Source organism: Eptatretus burgeri, chromosome 8 (genome assembly GCF_056783735.1).
Source record: "Eptatretus burgeri isolate ZD-2024b chromosome 8, Ebu_testis_v1, whole genome shotgun sequence".
Lineage (NCBI taxonomy): Eukaryota > Metazoa > Chordata > Myxini > Myxiniformes > Myxinidae > Eptatretus > Eptatretus burgeri.
The window spans coordinates 9158005-9181250 of NC_140968.1; the positions used below are offsets into that span (position 1 = coordinate 9158005).

Below are 23246 nucleotides of genomic sequence, written 5' to 3' on the forward strand. Positions count from 1 at the left end.
AAGAAGAAGAAGAAGAAGAGGAGAAAGAGATGACAAAGAAGAACTTCCGGGTTGTTGTTCCTGTAAACCTCGTGCAGAACCTCGAAACGAGATCCTCGTGGACGGGATGGGACGGGACTGATGGGAAGAGGTATTTTGGGAATTCTTATTTAACACTAAAAACGTGAATTTAAATATAAAATAATTTTATGTTTCTTGACGACGTCGATGAAGGAAAGTTATAGGAGTTTTTATTGAATGTTTGTTGAGGTGTTTGATTGTTAATTGAATGAGGTGTTTTTCACTCATTTTGTTTATAATGAAATCATCACTAAACTTCCTTCAACGATGATTAAACCTCATTCTTCCTTTTAACAACAAAATTCCCAGAAACCTTTTTATAATTGACTTGTGTATCCGATTTGATCTCAAAATGAGGAGTAACGAGGGTTCGAGGTTCGATTACCGACTTTACCTGTTCCGTGGGATTTTTACCCTTCATAATCTGAATGGAGATGAAAACCCTGATTTATAATCTATAAACTCAAAAATATCGTGTGGGTCGAAAATGTAACATTCCTCGTTAACCTTCCACCAACATTCCATCAGGCTGGCCCACGCCGCCCTTCCCCAAATCGGGTTGGCCCCCGCCGCCCTGCCCCCAATCAGGCTGGCCCACGCCGCCCTGACCCCAATCGGACTGGCCCCCACCACCCTGCCCCCAATCGGGCTGGCCCACTCCGCCCTGCCCCCAATCGGTCTGGCCCTGCCCCCCCCCCATCAGGAACCTATACATCTCCCCTCCATGCATAAATCCCTTCTGTGGGTGTCTGGAATGTGTTTGTGAGATGACGGTGTCGGACTTGTTGAACAGGATATTTACCTTGTGTAAATTCATGATGTATCTGTGAGAAAATCCAAGTAAAAGTAAATTGAGATGTTTGTTGGTTCTTCTCTCCACATGTGGGTTTCCGAAGGTGGAACGGTGTGTGTTTAATTTGTGTATCATCATTTCAATATATGGACGATTTTCAGCTAAATGTGCAAGTAACATAAAAGACACTTTTGAAGAAAAAAAATCATCATATTTTTTCACGATTCAACCTGAATTTTAATCTTCCATGCATTTCTTGCGATTCCACAAAGCTGCAACACAGGAACTCTGGTATATCAAGCAAAAAAACATTTTGAAGTTTCTTATGGTTGTCTTTTATGTTACTATGGTAACGTGAAAGACATGTCTTTTGCGTTACTATTAAAATTTGTTGAATTTATCCAAAAATCCATCATATATACTCATAAAACCACTTTGCGAGGACAACTTGACCAAAAATGATATTTAGTTCCAGGTAATTTTAACAGACCCAACCTCGTGGTCCTAAAGTCATGGTGCTGAATTCAATATGGTAACGTAAAAGACTTCTGAAGGAATATAAGACTAAAGTTTGGCTTGTTTTTCAAAACTTTTATTTTTCAAATAAACAAACCGGCAACAAGAAAACAGTAAACAAACTACTGTACTTTAAAAACCTTGAGTCAAAAACCTTGAGTCAACCTCCTAACAACCAATAAACAAAGATTGCAATTACATTAGGTGCCTATGATGAGCTCTTCACATAGAAAAATGATTTGCAACTCAGTTAAAAATAACAAATTATAAAGCAGATTGTACCATACTGTACGGAAGCAGTTCACTCATTCCTAATAGGCAACATTTAGGAAATTCAACATCATTAACTGTACAATATCTTTGAACACTGTCGTCATCCCACTGATCAGCAAGCCTATTAAATCCGTGCCCAATCTCACGAACAGGCATTATCCCATTTTTCTGGAATTCGACTTGGAAAAAAAAATCGAAGAACTGGGGATATGCCAATACATCCTGTGTTCCCATTTATCAGGTAGAGCATTCAAAACTGAGTATCATGGCAGGAACAGTTCAAAAAGTGAAAAAATATGGGATATGCCGGTTCGTGAGAATGGGGATGAATTATCAGGTTACTCAATATCGCCCATCCTTGTCATAACTGACATAATTTCATTGACTTTGTTAATATCCAGGGTGAAAGGTGGGGGGCCCTCGAAAGTTACTTCAGTGATAATGAACTTCCTCTCCACATTCAAGATGTCATCTCTTCTGGGCCAGTCATAGGTAAACTTTGAGCGACTGCCCACCCGCTCCAAAAATTTAATTTCTATTGCCTCCGTGTTAACTAATCGCCCAATGTAGAAGGAACGCTTTGCGCCCCTTGTGAACATGACGGAATAGAACTGCTGTTCTTTCAAGACAGTCACTGCAGGTTGGCCCATGCTACTGATGGTAGCACCAGACTGCTGTGATCTCCAAACTTTCCAAAGGAGATATTCATTCTTTTTCTCAGAAGTTAATGAGTCCAGTTCTAATTCGACAACATCGTATCCTGTATTTATTGCCTTTATTTCCCTTTATTTTTGAGATGACCGTCCTGTAAAAAAAAAAAAAAAATCAAAATGTCCTGTATTTTTCTCAACCATCGCTGGGATCCCTGCATAACTTTGCATAGGCATTATACCATTTATTTTGTTGTATATTTATACCACCATGGAAACTTCTATGGTGGTCTAAACAGTCCTAAAAGCATGGTTAGCAGAGGTGCATGTCCATCATGTTACCGGCTTGTCTTTTACGTTACTCTATCATGGTAACGTAAAAGATACATGCACAGCCTTTCCATGCAATGCATGTGGCATTGGTCCATGAAGGATAGGCCGAGATAGGAAGATCCAGATCTGCTAAAATATTATAGAATACATAGTTCAATTCTATATGTCATTATGCCTTATTCGGTGGTAACATAAAAGACACACAATTTGTTAGACATTTCTATTGAAAATACTTGCAAAACAACTTTTTGACCTAAAAATTTATAAAATCCAGAATTTGCAGCCAAGATGGATTCCTTACCTCCTCGTCCTTTTGTTTGTCCTATGGTGGTGCCACCTGTCTGATTTCAACATAACTAAAATCCTTGCATGCGCAAATGGTAACATGAAAGACACAGAAAATCCGAAATTTGGAACATGATGATTTTTATTTGGATTTTCATAAAAAAAACAAAACAACGTAAACATAAACTAAATTTTAGAAGCATATATTATGGAGTACATAATAAATAATGCAGAAATACAAGTAAACAAGTGAAAGCATAAAAATTTCAACTTGAGTAAAAGTGATCCCACTTGGGACAGGTAACTGAGTGGACATTTTGACCCTAAAATCATCTACAAATATATTTTCCACTTATTGTAGACAAAACAATTTTTTTAGACTAGAAAAAATAGGTTTGCATCCTACTGCTATACAAAACATGCATTTTTAGGACCATTTGCACACTAAAATTTTCAAGACATTTTTTACCCTCAATTTGCACATTTGGTTGAAAATCGCCCATTTATATGTGTTTATATTCAACCCTTGGCTGTATAGGTATGTATGTATGTATGTATGTATGGATGAATGTATTGTTACAGATTTGGAAACCTTGTGCACACAAACACCCAGAGTCCCCGTAGTTCAGTTATTTCGATAAGTATGTGTTTTGTCGTTAGAATCCAACCCCTATGTCCAATGGGAATTTCGTGTGTGCGCTATGAGTGATTTTTAAGTTAGGCTTTCATTACATCCACAACAACAACAACAGCGACGCCGACCCGCACTCGACCCCGTTGCCATTGCCCATGTGTTTTTGTCTGAGGGCGTGGGTGGAGCCTCCGTCGCTTCGGATCGAGGCTCTGCCCCAAGGCAGGACATGGATGTTAACTCCAGCTAATGAGCGAGCATGACACACTCCCCAGCCAATTGGGAGGTGACCACGAGTCGTCCGACAACCCCTCGTCCAATCAGGAGGCAAGTGGCGAGGAGAAGAGACCCCTCCCACCTCAGAAGAGAAGAGTGGTGGTCAGGAGCAGGGTTCGGCAGAGAGAGGAGATCATGGAGATTGCTGAGCGGTCTGTCGTCGTGGCTGAGTGGTTGTTGACGAGGGCTCTGCAGACGGTCGTGGTCGTGGTCGTGGTTGGAGCGGCCTGCGGTCATTTGGTTGGACAAGTCTGGTGACCGAGCAGCCAGGGTCGTGGGCCATGGACTTCGGGTCGTGGGTTCGAGTCCCACCGTGGTGGTTCGGGTCGGTGTGACCGCACGAGGCGGCCCGGCTCTACCGACTAAAGACCCATAGGGTCGTGTGTGTGTGTGTGTGTGTGTGTGTGTGTGTGTGTGTGTGTGTGTGTGTGTGTGTGTGTGTGTGTGTGTGTGTGTGTGTGTGTGTGCGCGTGCGTGCGTGCGTGCGTGCGTGCGTGCGTGCGTGCGTGCGTGCGTGCGTGGGCCCCATCTGTAAGTAGAAACTTAAGTGCCGGTGTTCCTTGGTTTGCATTTCTTTTATTCGTGATAACTCTGCCCTGTTTCTCCACTCCCCGATTATTCTTTATAAATAAACCGCCGTGGTAAATGTTCCAATTCGTTGTTCGTGTTTTCTTTCATTGACCCAGCACGGTGTGGGTTTGAAAAATAGTAAGGCCGTTCATGCCGTAAATTGTTAATTTGGTCCGGCGTGGCTTTGGTGGCTTCCGCTCGGTTTCGCCGGATTCGAGTCGGTGATAGCGACTGGGTTCGGACAAAGTCGGTCGAGGGTGTGGTTTTCCCCGGTAGTTGGACAACGTGGTAACTTGGGTATTGTTGCGGATTCGCGCCCGCCGGCGTGCGAGCGGCCACGTAACTCGAATCGCGGCACGTCGCCCACCGGACGGACAATTCCGTCGTGACCCTCTCGGACTAACGCTGGGAACTAGTCACGGGTGGGCCTTTCGGCCTCACCACGATCGTGCCAATCGGCCCCCCGCGTGGGATAGGGTTGTTCGCCAAATTCGACCTACCTAAGTACCCACACGGAGGGTAGACCGGGCGATCGCACCTCGCCGCAGGTCGACTTCGGATACAGGCCACTTTAAGCGACCCGTTCCGTACTATCGGGATAACCGAGCGGTGTTATCGTCAACCTCGACGGTTCCGATTAATTATTGGGCGTATTTAGCCCACGACCAACCCTTTACGTGAAGTAAGATGGAGATTCAATTAAAGAAAAGACGAAGCGAAACGGGAAAGACAGTTCAACATAAGGCACATTTATTCCGCGCAAACGGAAAGCACACATATACAATTACAACAATTATGCACCAAAAGCAAATGTAAAAGTAACACAACAATTATGCACAAAAAGCAAATGCAACAAAAGAGACACAATGCAGATCTACTAGCGACTACGCGAGCACACGGCAACACTTACACAGTTTTACTTTACAGACGGCGCCGACAACACATATACTCAAAGCAAAATAAAAAGGGGCCACCCTCAACTACAAGGGGGCAGACGGGCCTGGGGCCGAGACCGCGTCGAGCCTACCCGTCTGGTGATGAGCCGCAAAATGGCGGCGGTGCCCCGACTCCGCACTCCTCCGCGGGCCTCGCTGGCACTGCCTGGAATGGGGTGGGAACGGGGCCCCCCTTTTCGCACTATCTCAGCGCGGGGGGGAAACGGGGGGTTGTTGATGCTCTGGGGAAAGAGGATATCTGGCTTGCTTGGATCCCGCGACGAGCGACTCCACTGCGACCTCGACCGCGTTCCCAGCCTCCCCTCTCCGCAGCTCCCCGACAGACTCCGAACCCCGTCTTGACTGCTGCTGCTGCCACGCTTCGCCGCCGCCACTACGCGCCCGAGCCCGAAACAGAAACTCTTCTCTCTGCCGCTGCCGCTGCCACACCTCTCCAACTCGCCCGAGCCCGAAACAGAAACTCTCAACTCGACTCAATTCGCTCGGCGCTTTATAGTGCGACAGGAGAAACCATATGCAGATTTTTGGATCAGGATCGGCTCGGGGGCGGAGCCACGCTCACCCATTGGACGGAGGAAAAGTGGGCGTGAATCATTCCTGATCCTCGAATCTGCATATATCGATTCAACTCCGACGCGCCTGGAGGCGGGGCCAAATCGCCCCGCGCTCAATGATTGGACGGATCGGAAGTGGGCGTGAATCACCCCTGATCCGACTTCCCCTCGGAAAGGCCGCTCTCTGTACCCGCGGCTCAGCGCGCGCCCTGCACGAGTCCAGGATCGGCGCCCACAAGCGGTGCGGGAATGGCGGCGGGAGGAGGAGAGGTGAAGGTGGTGGAGGGTTTATTGTGGTGGTCCCTGGCCACGGTGACGCTTGGAATGGTGGTGATGCGATGACTGCGAGAGCGAGTTGTGACGGTAAAGGTCGTGGCTGTTGGCGTTGTTGTTGTTGTTGTTGTTGTTGTGAAGCGGCGTTGCGGTTGGCGGTTGCTGCGTGATGGCGGTTGAGACGTGGTTGGCTCAAAATAATGATAGAACAGAAAAACGGCTATCTTAAAGGGTCGCAGCCCGAATGAATGACATTTATTCCCTCCAAACAACGGGTTTGGGGCTAACTACACATATACTTACAGAGATATCTCACCTACGGGACCTGAATGGTGGTTTGCGAATTTCCTCAACCAAAACAGTATATTGAAATTAGGCAATTAACCCTTCCCCACGCCGTCAAAATATTGGCGACCATGGTCCGCTAAGGGACCCGTGACCTTTCGGAGTTGTCCGAGAGTCATAACCTAAATTCCGGGTGTTCGGTGGGAGACGACTCTACTGCTCGACCTCGTGGTTGTTTATCGCCACCGAACACTGGCCCACAACAGTATGGAGTGTTGCGAGGCTCGTATGAGAGCTAACAAACAACGTACAGCAAGAGGCGTGGGAGAGGGAAGGACAAAACAGTGGGGAACAAAGACATTAGGAGATATGTGGAACGGAGAGTGATGGGGCAGGGAACACGGGGTGAACAAGATGTACACTCCAGGGACTTTCAGGACTTCACAAAGCAGCAAATTTGAATGAGGGGGAGTTTTGGGTGAATTAACGGGGATGCAAAATATTGTGGTTTTGTATGGGGGAAGAGAAGAGGTGGTAGTGAACATCTGTTTTGAAGACCTGGAGGGAGGAGTGGGATTTAAGAGGGTGTTGTGAGTTTATTCCAAAAGTGGGAATAAAGTGGAATACAACAGTGAAGGTGAGCAGTGAATCGTGATTCTGGTAGTTTTACCAGAATGGGGTTCCTGGCAGACGTTGAGCACCATGTGAAAAGATGAGGGGGGGGGTAGGAGGTCGGGGGTGGGGCAGGGAGGCATATCGCAGATAGAATCGGGACAGGGACAAGACCAGATAGGAGACGACTGGGGTGCCAGCTTTGTGTGAGCCAGCCAGGAAGATATAACAAGTATAAACAACAAAATTTGCCACAAGAGGTGATAATTCAGATTTGGTCCATCATGGCTGTGCTCCACCCATACCACGCTTCAGACGAAAGAAATCCATCAAGCAAACGACTCAATTTAATAGGGGGTTTGGGAGGGGGGGTGGGGATGAGAAAAGTGGGGTAGGTACAGGGATATCACCAGGGTGTGAAGGAATGAATAGTTGGGTGGCCGGGATAAGTGGGGTGTGGGGAGGGGGGCAGGGCGACGTCAGCTGTTTTGGGGTGAACAAGACTCGTCACAGTATCCCATGACAAGATCTTCGCGACCCCTTCACGACTCCGTGCAATCAATTCCCCTCACCACTGCCTGCCCTCACCGTCCCCTCAACACTGCCTGACCTCACCCTCGCGTCACCACTGCCTGCCCTCACCACCCCCTCACCACAGCCTGTGCTCACCATCACCTCACCACTGCCTGCCCTCACCACTGCCTGCCCTCACCACTGCCTGCCCTCACCACTGCCTGCCCTCACCGTCGCTTCGCCGCTGCCTGCCCTCACCGTCGCATCGCCACTGCCTGCCCTCACCGTCGCTTCGCCACTTCCTTCACTCGCCGTCGCTTCGCCACCGCCTGCCCTCGCGGTCCCCTCGCCACCGCCTGCCCTCGCGGTCCCCTCGCCACCGCCTGCCCTCGCGGTCCCCTCGCCACCGCCTGCCCTCGCGGTCCCCTCGCCACCGCCTGCCCTCGCGGTCCCCTCGCCACCGCCTGCCCTCGCGGTCCCCTCGCCACCGCCTGCCCTCGCGGTCCCCTCGCCACCGCCTGCCCTCGCGGTCCCCTCGCCACCGCCTGCCCTCGCGGTCCCCCTCGCCGTCGCCTGCCCTCGCGGTCACCTCGCCGTCGCTTGCCCTCGCCGTCACTTCGCCACCGCCTGCCCTCGCGGTCCCCTCGCCACCGCCTGCCCTCGCGGTCCCCTCGCCACCGCCTGCCCTCGCGGTCCCCTCGCCACCGCCTGCCCTCGCGGTCCCCTCGCCACCGCCTGCCCTCGCGGTCCCCTCGCCACCGCCTGCCCTCGCGGTCCCCTCGCCACCGCCTGCCCTCGCGGTCCCCTCGCCACCGCCTGCCCTCGCGGTCCCCTCGCCACCGCCTGCCCTCGCGGTCCCCTCACCACAGCCTGCCCTCGCGGTCCCCTCGCCGTCGCCTGCCCTCGCGGTCCCCTCGCCGTCGCTTGCCCTCGCCGTCGCCTCTCCACCGCCTGCCCTCGCCGTCGCCTCGCCACCGCCTGCCCTCGCCGTCGCCTCGCCACCGCCTGCCCTCGTCGCCTCGCGACCGCCTGCCCTCGCCGTCGCCTCGCCACCGCCTGCCCTCGCCGTCACCGTCGCCTCGCCACCGCCCTCTCTCACCGCCCCATGCCACTTCATGAGGTGTTCACATGTTGAACAAATGGAGATGGGGCTCCAAGACAATTCTTGTGTGGGGCATCATTTCATCTCGGGCCGCCCCTGGTTGGTGGCAGGAGCAGATTCGAAACAGTAGAGTACACACTGTATGAAGGGGAATTCATCAATTCATTCATTGGAAGCATGTGCCACAGTGCATCGCTGTGTCCACTTTCAACTTGTACTTCAGGGGCCTCCGTTTGCTTCTCCCCCAGACAAATGCCTTGCCCATCCCCATCCCCATCACTTAAGGATAGGATATTCCAGACACCCGACCGAAGGGATGCTTTAGATTAACCTTGAGGAGACTCGTATGGTGAGCAACACTTCAGCACCACCACAACACACACTACAGTTTGTTTTGTGGTGGCTGGAGCACAAATACCACCATCAACCTCTAAGGAAAGGTAAGCAACTGCAGGAGGACGTTTGCAGATGCAGTTGGCACCAGATATGTATGGCTGTTGGCTCACAAAGAGCTCCTCTGCTCTTTTGGCAGGTTTTATTATTTAATCCTGCTGGGTGTCCACGAAAGGGAAATGAGAAAGAAGAAAAGGAATAAGAGCTTCTTCCCCACCATGGCTTTTCTGCTTGTTTTGTCCTTGTTTTGTGTAGCCATGGTGTCACTGTTGATGCATTTCCTTTTTGTCTTTGGACATTGATTATATATTTTTTGATGAAACGATAATGAGGGTGGGAGTGGTGGGGTTTGCACTTTCACTTTTTGTTCTTCTGCTGGTTGCATCATTGCTGCGAGTGTGGCTGTGCCACTGATGTAGTGCCACCTGTATATTCAAGGAAATTTTTGAATTTGGCCAGCATGCCAGTAATAGCTCGCCTCCTCTTCGAGAAAGATTCCATGCGATCTTTAATGCCCACCAACTCATGATGTAAGAGGGGATGCCCAGTTGAACGTTCATCTGAAGGACGGCACACACATTGATCCCTTTCCCGATCTGTCAAACACCACGGTGACAGTTTATTGCTGTGTCGGGATTCAAACCCAAGCAAGACAACGCAGGGACAAGTGTGTCTATCTCAAGTCCATCCTGCCAGCCCACATTGGGTGAACAAACTGCAAAACCTTGCATTGATTAGAACAAATAGAGTTAAGAAAATAATATGTATAACCTTTCCTTTGTTTACATAAGCATTGTGTCCCTGGCAGGTCGTCGGTGAAATGGACAACTTCTTGGAATGGCTCCAATCACAAGGTCTGAGAGCAGAAACAGCCCAAGCAGTGATCAATGTTCTTGGAATTGAGAATCGGAAAGTTCTTAAAGCTTGTACAGACTCTGATGCATTGCGAACAGAGCTCCTCTCTCTCGCCAAAGAGAAATTTAAATTTGCAATGTATGCCGACTTCTGTAAATTGGTGAAATCTTTTTTGAAGTCGCAGGTTGTCCAGTTTGCAGGCTCTTCTCTCTTGGGAAGTCTATTCATCAACTTGGAGAATGTTATTCAAGAACTTTCCAGTTTCTGCAAAAAGTTTATTGGATTCCAAAATGTGCAGCTGGAAAATATTCCTGGTTTCCAGGAAATTGGTTTCAGTTATGTCTGCAACCTCCATGATCAGGATGACGGATTAACACCCAAGTCTGGTATGTCACTATTTTATACACCTGAGAATGTCAAGATATACCTTGATGTTCAACCATGAATGTGTTTTTTTCTTGTAATTTATGGAATCTCTTTTGGAACAATCTTGTGTTGATAAGGTTTAGATTCTCGATCCACAGTCAATCTTTTTTTTTTCTGTATACCTTGTTGACGCTTGTGTGAGAGCGAACACACAACACACATCAAAATCTCTGGAAGGAGGAGGGATGGGGTGGGGAACATGGGGTAAACAAGATGGACGCCACAGGGACTTTCAGAACCTAACACGACCGGGAACTTTCTGGAAGGAAAGCAGGCTATTTGTTTGAAGGAGGTGCGTTTGGGGTTGATTATTGGGGGGTGGAAAAGATCGTGGTTTAAGATGGGGGAAGATTGGAGGTGGGTGGTGAACAGCTGTTTTGAAGACCTGGTGGGAAGAGTGGGATTGAAGAGAGTGTGGGAGTTTGTTCCAAAAGCAGGACAGAAGTGCAATGAAAGAGTGAAGGTGAGCATTGATTGGTCATTTTGGTAGTTGCATCAGAAGGGGATTGGTGGTGGTCCTTAAGCACCCTGCGAAATATGAGGGGGGAGGAATGGGGGAGGGGGACATATCGCAGACAGAGCAAGCGGGGGTGAGACCAGAGAGAAGACAGACCACTGACCTGCCTGCGGTGAGAGCTTGAGTAAGAGGCCCAAAGACTCAGCCTCACTGTGGGAGATGCCAACGATCGGAAATGCCTTTGTTTCCGCAGCGTGAAACTGAGAAAGGTGAGAGGCCGGAGCTCCAACCCAGAGGGGAGAGCAGTCCTCCATCAGGCTGTGGACGTAAGCTTTGTATGTGGTCAGGAGCTCAGGTGGGCTGATAAAGGACTTTTCACGACGGAGGATTCCCAGTCAGCAACTGGCTTTGGAGGCCAGGTTGGAAATGTGGCTTTCCCAGGAAAGATCATGGCAGATAGTTTGACCCAGAAGCTGGACATAAAGGACTTCTTCCAGAGGATTGTTGACAAAGTAGATGGTGGTGGTGGTGGGAGGTTGCGCGTTGCGGGGGTTCCAAATGGTCCTTTCGGAGAGACAAAACGAGACTTTGAGATTTGTCCGGATTGAAAGACATGTTCCACTTGTTGGACCAGTTTGTGATTTTACCCCGATCCGCAATGAGCGAAGAAGCTGCTGCTTGCCAGTCTGAGGGATGACAGATGGTACATCAGAGTGTGGAGTTATCAGCAAACATCAGCAAAATTAGTGGTGGAAGCAAACCGAGCAATGAGATCCCAGCAATGCACGTCCTGTTGTTCTGCGAGACAAAAGGGAAGGGACTATCTTTCTGTACATTCATGGAATAACTGTCTGGCGACCTCTATATGTTGGGTGCCATTGCCTTGGAGGCATGCGGTTCTGAGAACTGCAACAATATATATATATATATATATATATATATATATATATATATATATATATATATATATATATATATATATATATATATATATATATATATATATATATAAAAATAAATTTTCTCATTGTTAACACCTGGTTTTATCTCCTGTGGTGGTGGCAGCATTATTGAGCCTCGTTCCAACAGCGGAAGTGACATCTATTGTATACTACCTATTGATGGGATTTACATGTGGCAGTGTTTTAAACTTCATGTCCTTCATTATTTTCAGGTGATGTTTATCCTGTAAATGTGTTTCATTTGTCTCACAAACTTTAAGATATGCTTCTGTAAAGGAAGATTCAGATGTTCATTTGACAAGCAGCAGTCCTGTCTGTTCAGCAACAGATGAGCAGAAACAAACAAAATTAACATTCACTCTTGAATTCAGGGTTCATAAAATTTTCTAAATTGTTAAATCTTTTGAGTTTTGAGTTTCTCGAAAATAACTTCTTCTTCTTTGTTTTTGTAGAACAATCAAGAAGTGTTGGGCAGATACGGTCCAGGAGCAGCTTGACGGTGAAGATGATATCTATTTTGAAGAACCAAGAACAAGACTCAAAATACAAGTGTGCATCTAGTGAAAACTGCACAAAGATAAATATTGAATTAAACAAACTCAAAAAGGTTATGGAAAGGCAAATATCTTATAAGTGTAATATATGCAGTGTAGATTTTACTTCAACAAACATCAAAATACACATGAGGACCCACAGAGGAGAACGCCCACACAAATCCTCTGTCGATGATAAACGTTTGTCTCGAAAAAACATTTTGAAAAGGCAGATGACGATCCATACAGGAGAGTGTCCTTACAAATGCTCTGTCTGTGATAAAGGTTTCTCTCATAATGGCAGTTTGAAAAAGCATATGAGGATCCATACAGGAGAGCGTCCTCACAAATGCTCTGACTGTGATAAAGATTTCTCTCAAAAAGGCAGTTTGAAAATACATATGAGGATCCATACAGGAGAGCGTCCTTACAAATGCTCTGTCTGTGATAAAGGTTTCTCTCATAATGGCAGTTTGAAAAAGCATATGAGCATCCATGCAGGAGAGGCTGGAGAGCGTCCTTGCACATGCTCTGTCTGTGATAAAGGTTTCTCTTGTAAAGGCCATTTGAATCGGCACACGACGATGACCCATAAAGGAGAGCGTCCTTACAAATGCTCTGTCTGTGATAACGGTTTCTCTAGTAACGACTATTTTAAAACGCATATGAGGATCCATGCAGGAGAGCGTCTTTACAAATGTTCTGTCTGTGATGAAGATTTATCTTGTGACGGCAGTTTGAAAAGACATATGAGGATCCACACAGGAGAGCATCCTTTCAAATGCTCCATTTGTGATAAAAGTTTCTCAGTAAAAGGCCATTTGAATCGGCACATGAGGATCCATACAGGAGAGCGTCCTTACAAGTGCTCCATTTGTGATAAAAGTTTCTCTGTAAAAGACCATTTGAATCGGCACATGAGGATCCATACAGGAGAGCGTCCTTTCAAATGCTCCATTTGTGATAAAAGTTTCTCTCATCAAGACAATTTGAATCAGCACATGAGGATCCATACAGGAGAGCAGACAAAAAATCCACACGAAAAGAACAGACAAAAATAGACGAACGAGAAAACGAAGCATCCTTTCAATACATCAGAATAACAGAAGCCCCAGGTGCAACACAAAAAAATGCGTAAAATTATAATCGTCAAAGAGTACCAACGCAGAATAAGACTAATTTTGAAGTCTTCTCTCTCTCCAATGAATAAAACCAAAGATACAAACCAACTTGCTGTGCCGGTATTCCAATATGGCTGTGCAATTGCAAACTGACCACAATTGGAGATCAACAATTTAGTCACCAAATCAAGGAAACATGAAACTATTCACAAGATGTTCGACAAAAACCAATGCATACCAAGGTTGTGCTTGCCGAGACGGGAACGAGGAGGTTGTGGAATGGAGCATAAACCAGTGCACAGAACATCGCGTGTCAGACCAGCGGAATATGTGAAAAGCTCAAGACTATCGTATGAGATTTGCACATGACCAAGAAAACAACAAACCAGAAAGGGGATCCTTATTCCATTTAGCAACAAACTTCAAAAAGCAGGTGTAAATGATGGATACCATGCAGGAAAATGAAACAGAAACAAACACAGCCCCAATCAATGCAAATATGAAATTTTAAAAAGAAATATCAGCAGATGTACTCTGACAAATGGGAGTGATAAAACAGCAGGAAGATTTAAAACAGAGCTTGACAGGACAGGGATTGACAAGAAGGCTCACTGGAATGGCAAAGAGGTGAAATGAATTAGGAAGGAGAACGAGTCATCATAAATGCTCAAGATCAAGAACACCACACTGATGCCTTTAATAAAATGTCAGGAAGTATGGACATCACAAACAAAGCATTGCGTCCGGACATCGTGCTCAAACACAAAAATACACCCGTGCGGGAGTGACGGTCATCTCTGCGAGAAAATATTTAGCCTCCTGAAGGTAGGGCAGTTTTTGCAAACTTTGAAGTCACGTGACGCGAAAACGAAAGCGAAATTCGAAAATCCGGCCCGACCAAATTTTGATATTGTCCCATAGATTCATATGCCACAATCAAATTCAAGATTGCTTGAGAAATGTAGGAGGAGATTGATTTTGAAAATCGTCATTTTCGCATTTTTTGCCAACTTTGAAATCACGTGACATGAAAGCGAATATCGAAAATCCGGCCTGACCAAATTTAGATATTGTCCCATAGATTCATATGCCACAATCAAATTCAAGATTGCTTGAGAAATGTAGGAGGAGATAGATTTTGAAAATCGTCAGTTTTGCATTTTTTGCCAACTTTGAAGTCACGTGACACGAAAGCGAATATCGAAAATCCGGCCTGACCAAATTTAGATATTGTCCCATAGATTTATATGCCACAATCAAATTCAAGATCGCTTGAGAAATGTAGGAGGAGATAGATTTTGAAAATCGTCATTTTCGCAACTTCAAAGGCCTCGTGACCTTGACCTTGACCTTCGGTGACCTTGAAAGTCATACCATCGTGTACGTCTCATCGACCTCTATCAGGATCACTAATGACCAGATCTCCCGCTTCAACTTTATTGTGAACGGACGGACGAATCGTTACCTCTCCTCTCAACACCAATATTATTAGGTCATGCTCGAAGAGATGACCTAAAAAGGAAAAGTCAGCATTTGTCTTTGAGGTTTCAGTTCCCAACGACTTTGGACGACATGCCACAAATCAGGAAAATGACAAAATACCAGGTTCTGAAAAATGAGGTCAAGAGGACCTCAAAAATGAAGAAAGCTGAAATTATACCAGTGATAGTCGGAGTGAAAATTATGCCAGTGATAGTTGGAGTGAGAGGAATGATAAAGAAAACCATTCCTGAGTACTTGAATATCACTCTGCGAATATCATTCCAAACAAGCTACAAGTGGAGGCTGTCAGAGCTCAGTGAAGATTTTGAAAAGAGTCCTTGGAACGAGGCTATGAGAAGGACATTTCACAGTTTGGTTGATGAATCATGATCCTTTACCAAAAAGGAGGTGGCGATATTGATTTCTGGGAGAACTTCCTCCCACCTTTTGAAAGTCAAAGTACATAACAACCAATGAGAGCTGAAAATACTCAAACAAACAAACAAAGTAAATGAAAGATGAAAAGACCAGCAGTTTGAAAATTTACTCGGAAGTGTCAATCAAAAACTAAGGAAACAGAAGCAGACTGTTGCAATCCCTCCACCCCAGAAAAAGATGAACTACTATGCAAAGGGTTTTATGAAAACTGAAAAGAACACAACAAGAAGGTGGAACAGGTCAAAAACTTGGAAAAGAAGAAGCAACATCGAGAGGATATTCCTCAAGTGGTAATTGCCGAACAGAAACTTATGGAACACTCACCAAGATGCCAAAATTCAAAAGCCCTGGTCTGTATGGCATCCCACATTTCTGCTGCTCTTCATAATCACCATATTGAGCTTATCCCAAGGAGATAATGATGAGGGTAAGAGTGAGGGATGGACAAGTTGGACACATATGCAAAATGTGGAAGTGGTGGGGGATTGTTTACCGGGTGTAGAATATATCATGGTTTTGGATGGGTGATAACTTGAGATGGTGGTGAACAGGTGTCTTCAACACCTGGAGGGAGGAATCAGATTGAAGACTGTGTGGAAAAAAGGAATACAGTAATCCCCCGTTTCTCGTGGGGGTTACGTTCCAAATATACCCGCGCTAAGTGAAAATCCGCGATGAATGGACGCCTCCCCAAAAAATCGACTCGTCTGGTCTGGTCGGTTTGGCAGTGTTTGGGTTTGAGGTGCCGGAGATCGACTAGTCTGGTCTGGTCGGTTTGGCAGTGATTGGGTTTGAGGTGCCTGAGATCGACTAGTCTGGTCTGGTCGGTTTTGAGGTGCTGGGTATGAGCAGTGCTCGTCCAACGGCGGCAAACCTTTTTCTTCCCGAAGCATATATCGAGCACCTTTACCTTAACCTTCTCCTGGAGCATCCCAGGACCTTCCTCTGGCGCTCCGGTTCCTTGCCAGAAGCCTTAGAAGGTGCAGGGCATTTGGGCGGCATCGTGGGGCTTGGAGAAAAAAATGTAGAAAATATTCGAAGTTCACAAGCGAAACTTTGTCTCGTGCGTTGTGTGACTGGTCGAGCACCACACGTTATAATTTATTGCTTAAATAATTTATATTTTATATATTAGTACCGGGGGAATCCGCAGAAAAAAAATAGTTACGTTCCAAGGGAAAACCCGCGATGAACCAGGGGCGCGATAGGTGAACCGCGATGAAGCGGGGGTTGACTGTACATGAGTGGAGGTAAGCAGTGGTTCTGGATTTTAGCAGTTTCACTCTGGAGGGCTTGCTGGTAGACTGCGTGCATCCTGCACATACCTTGGAGAGAAGAAGCATGGAGAGGCTAGAGGGTGCAGGACCAGAAATGAGTCGGAAGAAGATGGAGACCACCGACCTGTTGGTGATGGTTAAATGATTGTCCCATCGACTCAGCTTTATCGTGAGAAATTCCAATGATCTTGAAAGCCTTTGTTTCCACGGCTTCGAGAAGAGCAAGATGGGAACCAGCCCAGATGGAAGAGCAGTCCTCTATTAAGCTGTGGTTGAAAGCCTTGCAGGTGGATCGGAGCTTGTCTAGTTTTGGAGTCCAACAATGAAATATGGCTTGCCCAAGAGAGATCATGGCTCAGGGTGAGACTCAAGAGTTTGAGTGACAACCTCTTCAAGAGTGTTGATGAGAAAGTAGATGAGTTTGTGGTACCTTCATTGGGGAGAGAAAGAGGAAGAGAGAAAGATGTCAAACCAGTTTGTGCTTTTTGGCAAAGTCAAAAGGGAGGGAAGAGCCTTCTGTCTGTCAGAAGGATGAGGGATGTCACGGCAGAGAGTGGAGAGAGACATCAGCAAAGAGAAAATGAGGATTTTCCAGCGAGTTGGGGATATCATTGATGAAGATTAGGAATAAGATGGGGTTGAGAACACTGCATTGGGGGAAGTCCAGCTTTGACAGGGAGAGGAGAAGAAAGAGTTCCGTTGAGAGCCCCATGTTGGCTGCAAGAGTGGAGGAAGTCAGTCATCCATGAGGGAAGTTGGCAAACCGTTTGGAGAGCATATGGGATGCCCGACCATATCGAAAGATCAAGATATTCCCAGAAAGTTGGCTTTGATATGTCTGATATTGAAGGCCTCCAACTATTGTTGAGAGAGTAAAAGCAGCAGGTCCAAGTTGGAGTGACCTGGTCTGAATCCAAATTGATGATTTGAGATGAGGCTTTTTGATAAAAGGTATGATTTTATGTCAACTGCGATGATTGATTGCACGACATTGCTGATGTTTGGAAGAAAGCAAAAATGCAGGATCCCGTGCTCTCACAAACTATGGTGGATGCCACCTTGAAAGAAGAAAATATTTTAAAATCCTTTTCCAGGCCTTTTTTTAAAGGTTTTGCCTCAACTAATCGAAGTGCAGCCAAGTGAGGTTTTGCTTAAAAGTTCTGCAGTTAAAAAAAAATAAATGTAGAAGGTGAAATCAGAACAACTTGTCTTGCTTCAACAGTTTGTTGAGCATTGCAGGTGAGAGTGATGAAAACCCCTAAAGATAAAATGAAAACTCTGTCAGGATGCAGTCATTGATAATTTCGGTTACAAACTTCAGTGAAAAATTTTCACGTGTTCAATGATGGTTGCTGTCACCATTAACTTTCGTTGAAGAGTAAATATATAACTGATGCAATCTTTGAGTCATTGAACAATTTCGATAAACTATCTCCATTCATAAATTCCTGTGTTCACCAATAACGACTTGATGGTTTCTGGACAAATGTACATTCCAATCAGATGAATGATTGCAATTATTCTGCAGTTGAACAGTAAAAAATATTGCAGTAAATCAACCAAGAACAGGAATAGTAAAATTGTTCTCCAATAAATGATGTGCAATGCACGTGAGTCATGACACTGCTTGTTTTCACTGAATGTTATAATGCCATCACCATAACTATGTTATAACTCAGAACAAGCAATGTTATAATATTGTGAGAAATTTGTACAGTATTTTTGTATCAATGTGAACATTACAGTAATAACAGGAAAAATATTCAATGATATTGAAGAAACATATCATGCTGTAAGCGTGGTCAATGCAAACATGCAATCCAACAAAAAACGTATTTCACACTTGAAGTGGGGTTGTGGAAGAAAAACAATTAATTCCGTCTTGTGAAATGTATCATATGCTGCACCAACCAACCATAACCAACCAAGGGGTCATTTGAGGTGATGAATTGATGAAACTCATTTCCTCTTGTGTGCTTTTAAATGCTTGCAAAGCATTGTAATTAACTTAAGTCGATTTGTTATCATGTCTGGTGTTGTTCACCAAGAAGAATCATGGAAGTGTGTTTTAAAACCCACTCGCCCAGGAACCGGGCAGGCTGGAATGTTCGGCTGATAAACTCACAGCTGCAAAGCTCGATCGTTGGGGTTGCTTGCCAATATACTGTATATCCCTATCCTATCAAGGGTTGTACCATATCCACATTGTGGGGGAAAAATTTATATTAATGTATTTTAAATTGTAACAAATGGAGTTTCAGAAATGTAACTTTTATGCTGCATATTGAATTGGCTGTCATTTCTGGCCAAAAGACTTTTGCCCTAAATGATAAGAAATGTGTTGTTCTGGAGCAGAGTGACCGAGCTGATAAATGAACCTTTGCTTAGAAAATGTACGAAGTGGCTTTTTGTCTAAAAGACACGTCTACAGTCTGGGTGAATATCCCCAAACCTCTCTCTCATGGAAGTATAAAATATTTTGAAAGGCACATTGTTCTCAGTGCAAGCACGTGAGGAAGTATAGTTTCTCAGTGGCTTGTACTCCTTGGAACTGACCAAGTACCAAGTTAGAATAAAACTCTCTGATGTAATGTAGAAGTGAATTGAATTGGGTTGGTCTAACTGTTAACTAAAGTAAGAATAAATGAAATAGAACCAAATAATATTGCAATCAAATGGGGATTCTTAAGTCCATTGTACAAGGGTGAGAAGTGTATGGTATATAATTTTGAAATAAATTGTTTCACAAGGAAGGACTTGTGTGGACATCAGTTTTATCATTGTCGATAGAGTTTTTTTTGTAGGATTTTATAATCAAATCGGACAAACGTTAAACTCTGTCTGAAGTCAAATAGGATTCCACAATCGGCCAGTTAGAATCCTTCAGGAGGACAAAGATCACAAGGTGGGTTTTAAAAAATCCATATCAGTTGGTGCCGTGACTCGGATTCGAACCGACGTTGGTGCGGAGCTCGTGACCGGAGGTGCTTAATCTGCCGGAGGCAGTGCCTGGAGGAACGGCAAGTGCTTGAGCGAAGGTAAGGGAGAGTGCTCTCAGCAGGTAACGCATTTTGAAGAAAGAAAAGTTCATTGTCAGATAATTTTATTGAGAGAAAGAAGAGGATCCGGCGGAGGGAGTCCGTTTTAAAGTAAACTAAGTACTGTAGTTGTTTTAGAAAAGTGCTGGAGAAGAAGAGGAGTCAGATGACAAGAAGAGGCTCGTTAAGGAGCCAGATGCGTAATTAAATGGGAACGATGAAGTGACATGCCACATGTTTGCATTGATACGGACCGGCTATGAGAGAGATGGCCGAGGACACGGCTGAGACGCCGAGATAGGGTTAAAATAGATAAATATTATAAGTTACCTGTTTGTAAGAGTTATGAGTTACTTTTTGTTCATTGAACTCACTGGAAGTTTGTTGGCAGTGAGGTTGTTATATTATATTGTGTGGAGGTTTTACGGATTTGTAAATACAATGATTTGCACGAAACGTTTTGTAGAGTGCAGGAGACGATTAACCAGCTGGGAGCATGGTTGGTGATTTGCATGTGTTACTGAGAGTAAAAAATGAAACTTGTGTGAGTCCAATATTCACTGCAATGAAACGTGTTCTGTTGGGATTTTGACGATATTTTAACTCGTGCTGAGTTGAGCTGTGGGTCTGTTTGAAATGGCATGTTATACATTCTTGGCATTGTATTTCCACGCGAAGGTCGCAAACTACACTGTGTGAGACCCCCTCCACTCGATCTGTGGGGGGTTGGCCTATCTTTACACTGAGTCTTTGTTCGAGCCTTTGCTTTAGGTGTGAAATTCGATTCATATGCAGATTAAAGAGGATGAGATAGAAATGTGATTGGTATTTGTCACGTGATCACACGAGAGTCTATGAGATGCAATGTTGTTTAGTGTATGTGTTGAAGCCATGACAGAGTAATGCAAACTGTGGGTTTTGCCTGTCAGAGTTTTTTCCTTTTTCTTCCCACCGGATGTGGAGAGAACTTCCTGTTCCTCGTTCCTTGGTGTTTGTGGCGCACCCTCTCTACTGAATGTTTAAAGTGAAGTCCATTTAGGAAAAAGTGTTGAAGTTTTATTTTACAACCATCGGGATTTTGAATAAATTGTGAAATAACAATTGTGAATGTGGATATACTGTATGTGATTTAAATGTAGAAACGTGATTTGGAATGATTTTAATGATTTGATGATGTTTAGCACATGGGGCAATTCACAGATAATTGATGATTCCCTCGGATGGACGTTGAAATATTGTTTTATTCGTCTGCGAATGTTGAGGTTACCTTAACTTGTGCTGGGAAGGCAATGGCAAACAACCCAGTGTAACCCTTTGATCGATTCAGTCAAGGTAAATTCATGATTTAATTGGATAGATGCTGAAGATTTAATTTTTCATTTATGGATTTTAAAAGGAAATATTTTATTGTTTTGACCAAAAAGTTGTTTAAGAGAGTTTGGATGTTTATTAGTCTGAAGTTTAAGATGCTTTTCCAAGACTGGGATAAAATTAGGGGAGGGTGTAGCTACATGTGTAGACAGAGTGTTTGAGCTGCAATATAAATGATATTCGCCTGATAACAGATTTGACAAGTGATTTGACAATTTTTGAACAACTGTTTAAAATGATTTATTTGTTTTGATAAAAGATAATGGATTCGTAATTGAGAAGGTCGGAGGAAGTGATAGATGGTTTGTGTATGTGAGTTGGAAAAATGGCAGCATGTTTGCCGTTTTGGTGAGAGAGAAGTGGACAGATGGAGAAATGTCAGAGATTTAAAATGTCGATGGAAATAGCAAATGAGATGGATGTTTTGAGTATACGTACAACTGGGATTTCTGTATATTTTAGCATGTTGTTTTGGGAAATAACAAGGAAAAGAGATTAAAATATTGATATGACATAATGCAAGTTAAATGCTTCCATAAGAATCTTTGTTGGTCTTGTAGAACTACATGTTCCCATAACGTTTATTGATTGGTGTTTAATTGATGCTTTGTTTGTTTTGGAGTGTTGAAAGCAGTCTTTGAAGCAATGTACGATTTCATCTAAATGAAGTTTGGAAAGAAGTTCCACACAAAGATTGGACGATGGGAGAACCCAGATTTGGGTGATTGAGCATTCAACACATGATTATGTCCCTTCCTGAGGAGATAAGATGGAGCAATGTGGGAAAAGAAAGAAAAAACCCACTGAGGAGAAGGTTGAGCAAAGTCTTAACGTCGGTGTTGTGTGGTGCCTGCGTGGAGGAATGTTCTCAGCCACACTCTCGATTGCCGCTCTGCAAATACATTGTGAACTTGCTGTGGTTGCTTCAATGTACGACAGGCCTGGAGTTCCACACTGCGCTCCTTCAACCCAGTGTCCGGCCCAAACTTGTACTTGCCCACATCTACCTTCTCCTCAGCTCAAGGAGTGCTTCGATTGTGTTTCCCGTTGGGTGCTGCTCTATCCACACCCTGACCTGTTTATCTTCTGACTTCGGGTAGCATGTTTTCAATGTGTGACACATGCTGATGAACAGGCCATAAATTAAATGGAAACTCACTCATTGTCTGATATGAGCACACGCTGCCATTGTTGATTGAACTTGAATAATGGAAATCTTTTCTCCTTCAGGAATGGGACATGGTAATCATGTGTAAGAAAAATTATTCAAATTTTCTTAAAAAAAAAAAAAAACGGGGGAGTGTGGGGGAAAAATTTATATTAATGTATTTTAAATTGTAACAAATGGAGTTTCAGAAATGTAACTTTTATGCTGCAAATTGAATTGGCTGTCATTTCTGGCCAAAAGACTTTTGCCCTAAATGATAAATGTGTTGTTCTGGAGCAGAGTGACCGAGCTGATAAATGAACCTTTGCTTAGAAAATGCACGAAGTGGCTTTTTGTCTAAAAGACACGTCTACAGTCTGGGTGAATATCCCCAAACCTCTCTCTCATGGAAGTATAAAATGTTTTGAAAGGCACATTGTTCTCAGTGCAAGCATGTGAGGAAGTATAGTTTCTCAGTGGCTTGTACTCCTTGTAACTGACCAAGTACCAAGTTAGAATAAAACTCTCTGATGTAATGTAGAAGTGAATTGAATCGGGTTGGTCTAACTGTTAACTGAAGTAAGAATAAATGAAATAGAACCAAATAATAAAAAAATGACCGTTTTTACAGCCATTTTTCCCTGCTGTGCAGGGGTTTGGCTTTTTCTTGAGGCAATGTTTTATGGCCGGATGCCCTTCCTGACGCCAACCCTGGTCGCCTCTTACGACACACAGGGATATGGTACACCTATTCTAACCAGGGCATACACCGGGACCAGTACACTGGCACTCATTTCGCCGACCTCGGAAGGATGACAGGCTGAGTCAACCCCCTGGTGTTAATTCAGCATCCAACGGGGCTTGAACTCAGGACCCTGGGATCCCAAGCCGCCACCCTAACCACTAAGCCAACACCAGGCTTAAATAGAACCAAATAATATTGCAATCAAATGGGGATTCTTAAGTTCATTGTACAAGGGTGAGAAGTGTATGGTGTATAATTAGGAAATAAATTGTTTCACAAGGAAGGACTTGTTGTCCTTCAGTTGTCAGGTCAGGTTCGA

At 44.7% G+C, this 23246-nt stretch overlaps 1 protein-coding gene across 2 annotated transcripts; it reads left to right on the plus strand.

Annotated features, from left to right (window-relative positions):
- On the plus strand, positions 1-22718 carry LOC147021058 (uncharacterized). Of its 2 annotated transcripts, XR_015061310.1 has the most exons (4): positions 1-130; positions 9884-10316; positions 12228-20996; positions 21658-22718. XR_015061310.1 is itself a non-coding variant. In XM_085893590.1 (3 exons), the coding sequence occupies exons 2-3, from the start codon at positions 9896-9898 to the stop codon at positions 13367-13369; spliced, it is 1563 nt and encodes a 520-aa protein (XP_085749716.1). In that variant the 5' UTR covers positions 1-130; positions 9884-9895; the 3' UTR covers positions 13370-22718. The 2 variants fall into 2 exon arrangements, 1 of the variants encoding a protein (XP_085749716.1); XM_085893590.1 differs by having other exon boundaries at positions 12228-22718.
- The last annotated feature ends 528 nt before the right edge of the window (positions 22719-23246 follow it).

Coding starts and splice junctions, on each gene's coding strand:
- LOC147021058 (XM_085893590.1), top strand. CDS start 9,896: ATGGACAACTTCTTGGAATGGCTCCAATCACAAGGTCTGAGAGCAGAA. Junction 10,317..12,227: donor CGGATTAACACCCAAGTCTG/GTATGTCACTAT, acceptor TTGTTTTTGTAG/AACAATCAAGAAGTGTTGGG.